The sequence below is a fragment of the Theobroma cacao genome, chromosome 5 (assembly GCF_000208745.1).
Source record: "Theobroma cacao cultivar B97-61/B2 chromosome 5, Criollo_cocoa_genome_V2, whole genome shotgun sequence".
NCBI lineage: Eukaryota > Viridiplantae > Streptophyta > Magnoliopsida > Malvales > Malvaceae > Theobroma > Theobroma cacao.
The window spans coordinates 28,875,304-28,882,856 of NC_030854.1; the positions used below are offsets into that span (position 1 = coordinate 28,875,304).

At 34.6% G+C, this 7,553-nt stretch overlaps 1 protein-coding gene across 1 annotated transcript; it reads right to left on the reverse strand.

Moving 5' to 3' along the window:
- LOC18599137 (gamma-tubulin complex component 3) lies at positions 638–4,150 on the reverse strand. Its single transcript, XM_018122261.1, has 3 exons — positions 1,789–4,150; positions 1,230–1,691; positions 638–1,146 (listed from the first exon to the last, which is right to left on the reverse strand). Exons 1-2 carry the CDS (start codon positions 4,050–4,052, stop codon positions 1,397–1,399), a joined length of 2,559 nt encoding a protein of 852 aa, XP_017977750.1. The 5' UTR covers positions 4,053–4,150; the 3' UTR covers positions 638–1,146; positions 1,230–1,396.

The window sequence follows — 7,553 nt, forward strand, 5'->3', positions numbered from 1 at the left end:
ATATGATTTTTTTAATAAACTCTAATATTGGTTAAAATTACTATAAAAAGTAATTCTTTTTTTAAGAAGGTAATATTGAGATTATTTTTAATAAATCAAGACATTTTTTAAACAAAAATAAAAATTCTCCTATCTTTTTAAAAGAAAAAACTCTTCTCCGGAGCTAAGCTGAAAAGAAATTCTTTGGCAACTTTCAGCATTCAACAGCACTGGATAACAAGCTCTGCAGCAGAAATAACAGATACTATAATAAATGCTGGAGAATGCTAAAGAAGGAAAACGAAAAACAAAATTAAGAGTACGGCACAGAATTTGGTATATCATTGCATAAATAAACTAAAACTTACTGGAAACCTAACAGATCTTTGCATCCCACAACAACAATAATGAATGCAAACATGTCATCTCTATGAAAACAATAACGTATGCATTCCATGATATAACCAGGTTACACTAGTCCAAGCCACCGGCTATATTTAAATAATAATTTCCCACAATATTTTTTAAAAAGAAAGTATAATCGTAACCAGACAATAAGGTCAAAGGAGTAAGCTCCAAAGCGGCAACCATTAGAACTCATGTCATACTTTGAACTCAAAAGTTCTAGTCCTTGCTGATCTCTATTCAACTCCAAAAATACAAACCAATCACTCTTGTTATTGCAATGAGAAATGTTATATATATTACAAGTACGCTAATGCTCCTTTATAGTAGAAAATCATGAAAAATAGTCAATCTTCCTTGTGAACGTGTATAGGCCACCACACTTTGCATTGCGAGCCAAACTTACAACAATACCAGAAACCAGGCTTTGCAACCAAAAAGGAACACAAAACCACAACTTAATGCCACAATAAAATATCCAAGGGAAGGCCAAAAGAAATTCTAGTTAAACCAGATAAGAGGGATATAAAAATGAAACATATAGCATGAATTGCTCATAAATTAACAAATTGAGAAATATGGTACGAATATACAAGCTTACAACATATAAGTTGAAAGAGCTGTAAGGAAACACCAATGAATCATTGGACTATCGGATTCAAAACGTGTACACTACTATATTGAACACCACAAACAAAGCATTATAAAAATACCTTCAACTGAACTGCAAAGTTCCACACAAGCCATCAGAAAGCACACCATCTGAAAAGTAAGATGCAGTGTCAGATATATGGAAAAGACAAATAGAACAAAATTTAAATAAAGAACATCTCAAGTTGTCTTACCTAAAATCAAGCAATGTCCTACCAATTGGTCAGTCTATACAGCTGCCAGATGACTGAGTTTCATTCATGTGGCAGCATGGCGGAATTGACTTAGTGAATTGAAGCACTGCATTCGTGTCTCAAAATGTTAGCAGCAATTCCTTAAACCCATATGTATTGACAGCATTTTATACGGTAGGATGCTGCCGACTATAAAATTCAGTGAAATCTAGCCGAAAAAGGAGGAATTTCAAATCTATATGTTGCTGAACAGGCAACTGAGCTAAGAAACCCTCAAGCAATGATGTATACTCTGTAGCTAATGCATCTAGATCTTGTCCCATATTTTGAAGGAATTCACTAGCACGTTGTGTTAGGGCTTTCCTGCCTTCACTGATCCAAGACCCTGGCTCTGAAGATTTATCCTTTCTTTGCCTACTTGATTTGCTTTTGTCTCGAGAGTTTGAAGAGGATTCCACAGTTCTACCAAAAGTGAAAAGCAAGTGTTAGTGACGATATAAACAGAAAAATTGACTTAAGATATCTAAATACATACAAATAATATGATATTAGAACATACCTTGATTGCAACTCATGAATTCCTTCATATAACCGATCTGCATGGCTTCTAAATTGTAATATAAGGTCAAACAGGACAAAGAGTGACTTGTAAAGGGTTTGTGATCGTTCACCTAGGAGCGACTTTTCTACAATTGAATGGAGGTATTTCTCATGTGCTGCAAGTAGATCATCAAGATCTTTGGCTACTTCCATTTCATTGGAAAAATTGGACCATGACACCTCCAAGACTTCAAACATGATATAGTATTGCAAGTTTGTAACAAAATGATTCATCTCATCCCAAAGAACCTGGCACCGCCTCAAAGTTGAAAGCAATTGCAATTTTACTGCACGTTGCAGCTTTGTGAATGCATGAGAAGTAATACAATTGGGTTTCATTGTCTTCCAAGCACCAATGAGTGCATGCTCCACCCGTCTAAGCTTCCACAGAAAATTAAAAATTCTTAAATACCTGGTCATGACAGATTCAGTAAATACTGTATCTAGTGGAACCCTAGCATCATATTCCAATGAGAACACATCCCAGCCCCGATCACCAGTGTTATGTGGCATCATCCTAACCCTCAATCGATCTAGTATGTCAGGATCATCATACTGAGCATTAGATGACCGAATTGCACTTTCCAGTAATCCAGCTAGCTTGAAGGAACTAATAGTATTAGCAGGCTCAGAAAGCTCTGGTCCAACAATATCCATCAGGTACTGAACAAAATCACCCTGCCCAAGCAGCAAATATCGCTTGATCGCAAGACAGTGTTCTTTAAACTTATACCTTTTGTATATAACATCTAACAAATGCTTATCGATTCTCTTAGCAGCTTCCATGACTAGAGATTCAAGTGCATCAGTTTCTCCATATCCAAGCCCCCCTCTTCTAGTTGTAGTTCCAGCAGCAGCCGCAGCCTCTGTTGCGGCATCAGCCCAACCTCGGTCATCACAACAGACACGAAGAAAATTAATAGATTTCCCAGTCCTCAGAATACGTTGAGCAAGAGACTGTGAAATGAATGAAGGCAACATTCCAGCATGGAGCCGGTAACCTTCTCTCCAAAGCGATTCAGCTTTCACTGGTTGCCCCACAATAAAGAACTCAGCATAAATATCCTCCAATTCCCCTTCCAAAACCCAACTCCTCACCATTTCAAAAAGCGGAGAGCAAACCCTCCTAAGCAATCGCCTCATGAAGTCATGAACAAGTGGGTCACCATGCTGTGCATGCAAATGAATAGCACCAGCCATTGCCCCACCCCTCAAAACTTTACATTTATCAACCAAAACAGCCATTAACCTCATTTTCACCATTGGCTCAGCAAACCAAACTGACAATCTCCTCAAGGACAAATAATTCCCTGAACTTGCAGTCTCTGAAACCAATGGAACCGGATTCATTGACTGAGCCTCTAGCACAGCCAATAACTTATAATACTCCGATAACTCATCCTGCAACGCAGCACAAAATGCCTGTCCCACGGTCCCCACATCTTCAGCAGGAAAGCGATCCATACTCTCTGAAATATACCCTTTAACCTTCCTAAACAACCAACCTAATTCACAAAGCTTCCTAACAATAATTCGAGTAGCTCTAGGTACCTTAACTAAGTCGGATAAAGCATAACCATCTAAAGTACTATCAAATTTCACATACTTCCCATCAATCCCTTGGCAAGCATACAACACATCTCTAACCAAAACCTCCTCACTCACTTCATTCTCTTCCTTGACCAAATTTCTAAACTCCCGAAACGAAATTTCACGTAAATTTTCAGGGTCTTTAGATACCAACAAAACCCCATTTTTCCAACCCTTTTCTCTGTTATCTTTACCATTCAAAACCCTTAAATTATTTCCCATTTCATCATCATTTAAACCTAAATTAGGCAAGGAAAACGAAGAATCCATGCTGTTTTTCGCGGTTTTTCGATCTTCTGACACAATTTTAAGCAAGTAAAGAACTGCCCATTTGTTGTTAACGCTTCCCGGACCATTTTTGGAAGCAAATTTGGTGTAGAGATCAGCGAAGGTAAGGGCATCAGAGGAGTTACCTTGAGTGGCGAGACGGCGCTTGATGGATTCGGCGATGGCGTCAGCATCAGGGGAAATGGAAGGGGTTAGACGGCTGGAGAGTATGCGAAGAGCGTAACGAAGAGATTGGGAGAAATGTGGAGAGTTAAGGTTTGGGTTTTGAGAGTTTTGCTGAGAAAGTAAGCGACGGACTAGCTCAATCACTAGATCTGTGACTTTGCGTTGATCTTCTTCTTCCATTTCTGAAAGAGAAAGGGAAAGCAAGGTCTTTTTCCTTTTTTTTTTTTTTCCCTAAAAAGAAGGAGAGAGGGATTTTAAGAGTGAGATATTTGGTAAAGGGTTTTTGTTTGATTTTATATGGGCGGGCAAATGGAAAAAACACTTCTCTTCAATTTTAACTCTTTCTCTTTTTTCTATTAATATTTTAAAAGATTTATATTTAGATGGGTTTTGCAAGCCCATTGATTTCATAAAATGGGCCTTTTGGCAAGAACAAGTGTGCCCAATGGGCTTTTCCTTGACTGTTTCAATGTCCTTTGAGCAGACAGCATATCCTACAGTAGGTGATTTTCAACTCATTGATCAAATTATATATTTTTTTTTATAATTAAAAAAAAGAGGATTCAAATTTTATTCTTTAGGTAAAGAGATTATACATCAATTAATGAACTAAATGCTCAGATATCATTGATCAAACTATATTTATACTCTATAATGTCCAGTAATTTATCTATCTATATGTCTATATTTGTAGTATATATAAAAATATGGATATTGATATAATTTTATAGTGACAAAAATAGATATTATTGAAATATTAGATTCTATGTTAGTGCAATACTAGATACTTTTATAGCATTTTTTATAATTATGATTTGCAAAACCAATAACCTCAAAATATATTATTTTTATAATATTTTATCTATGTTTTAGTAACATCGAACATAACCTCACTACCTTTTATATATATTTAATAAGATAGGGTTATTGAAATGTTAACTACGAAGTTACTAAAATATCAGATAATTTTATAACTTTTTCTGATAATTTGGTCCGTAAAATTAAATAACCTGGTTAGTAACTGATATGAATACTCATGAATTTAGAGTTAATGAAGTATTAGATACTAAATTACTGAAATAGTATTATAGCTTTTGTAAAAACCTTTCTCAGCAAAATCAATAACCTCAAAATATATAATTATTTTCATAATTTCATGATTTTTTTTATAATATTAGACATAGTTTATGTTGTAAAACTAAGGAAGCATCAAAACAATTTGAGAAAATCTGAGACATAAAACACTGTTATGTTCTTTCGGAGTATTAAACTTGATGTAAAAGACTATAACGGCTATTTTCGGAATTTAACAAACTCTTATTTAGTTAACTTAAAAAATCATTTATTTAGTATAAATTATCATTGCTAATATCAATTCTAACAAATTTGTCACCAGTAAAATTTCCAAAATAAAAAAAAATAACTAACTTGTTAAATAACGCATATAATTACGTATACGGTAGGTGACACAAAACTAGTTTATTGACTAAAAAGGCACTATTTTTAATATATTTTTAAATTATCATTACAAATAATGTTTTTTTAACTCAAATTAATTATAAAGTTTATTTGATAAAAAAGAATTCTACCTTACATTAACTTGCTCTCTTTTATCAAGCATTTGATTTATTTAACACCTATTGAAATTGTAACAAAAAAAAATTGACATTCAATTTTCATAGTAGCATCAAAAGTAGCTTGCACTCAACTAGTGTAAGTAATTCCAATCATTTTAATTTCTTTAATTCCTCTCCTTACTCATGAAAGTTTTAGTGAACCTAAACAATATCTGGTGCACTGAAACAATTTGCAAGCATGTCTGTGGGTGTGGGTTATGTAGACACTAAAAATTATAATAAATTTTAATTAGTTAAAAAAATCATAAACAAAAGTCATAAACAAAAAAATAAATTAAAAATAAAAAAAAAGGAAAAAGGGGAGAGGGGTTCGACTGGCACCTGCACCCTGCCAGGCACCTCCCTCACCTTGTCAGATGGGAAAAATTCGCATCTAGTAGGGTAGTGAAGACACTACACTCGCCCAAAAAGCCAAATGTATAAAACCTCATTGTAGCAAAAGGGGATTGGGGGAGCCAAAAATCTGCAAACAAAAGAAATCCTAGTTTTCTAGCAGCCAAAAACCCACAATCCACGATCAAACTCAAAAAAAATAAAAAAATAAAAAATAAACAAAAAAAAAAGAGAGTAATAGGAAGCTTTAGGTGCCGCCGACTATAGGAATAGGATTTGGGTTTTGGGTGGCTCAAATTGAAGGTGAATGAGGCTTTTGTGCCGTCGGTGGTGGGGGATTTCTTTCTTAGAGTTTGGGTGAGAGGAAACCGGAGCCGGTAGGAGTTTTGGATAGAGAGAGAGGAAAAGTCAATCGTCGCCCAAGGGGGAGTCAGTCGACGGCTTTTTGAGGGAGATTTAGAGTGGCCATTGATTCGGGCAACGAGAGAGTGAGAGAGAGAGAGGTGCGCATCCAGGGGTTCTAGCGCCGTCGATGGGGAAAAAGAGAGCCAAATCTGGGTAGTCGACTGTAGAGAGAGAGAGAAAGATTGGAGCGACACCAGCGAAAAGGGGAGCTTGGGTCGTCGATCGACGGCAAGAGAGGGAAAGGTAGCTGACAACACTGTCGTTTAGGGAAATCCGGTTAAAGGGAAGGTGCAGCAAAGGCAAGAAAGAGGGTTGAGAATGCTATCGGTTGGGAAGAAAAAGGAGGAGTGAAGAGTAAAAAAAAAAAAAAAGAAGGAAAAAGAAAAGCCCCACTAAGCCCAACGGTGTCGTTTGTTGCTCTAAGGGTGCAGTTGGAACAAGTTGTTTGAAGCTTGGTGGGCCGGTGCTACAAGTTTGGGTGCCCTCTTGTAAGTTGTGTAACCCGGGCCAGTCCTAGCCCAAAGAGGTAAAGTCTTCCTCTTTATTGTTTGTGGACTAGTTGTGATTTAAGCCATTTAGGTCTAACCCATTTTTATTTGGTGAAAGATCTATTGTTTGATGATATAGTGTGAATTTAAATTACTCCAATACAATATTTTACAATTTTTAGGTGATATTTTAGGGTTAAGAAATTAAAACAAATAGAAGAATATAGAAATAATAAAGCATGAAAAAATAAAAAATATTTTAAAAAAATGTTTAGTTATACAAAGAACTTAAGCTTAGAAAAATATTTACTACAAATATAAAAACAAATAATAAAAATAAAATAATAATAATAATAATAATAATATTCCATGATATTAAATACAAAATTGTACCGATGATGGGATGATTGGTCGGGACGCGAGAAGTCGCAATCCTGGGCTAATTTTCTCTAGGTTCGGAATCCGAATTAAGGCTCCACTAGTATGATGGGAGGGCCTCGATTTTGAGATCCAGAAATTTTTATGAATAAAATTTAACTATACAAAAATCATTTAAAAAAATAATAAATAATAAATAATAAATAAATAATAATTGATAAAGATAAAAATAATAATGATAATTCAAATATATATAATAAATTTGTGAAATGTTAACATCCATGACATTAAATAAATAGACAAATAATAAAAACTATTAATAAGGAAAATCCAAAACAATAAATAATTTAAAAATTAAACATTAAATATCTAATGGTATAAATTATAGATTAATAAAATATTATGTAAAAGAAATAAGATAGAAAGTAGAAAGAAAAAAA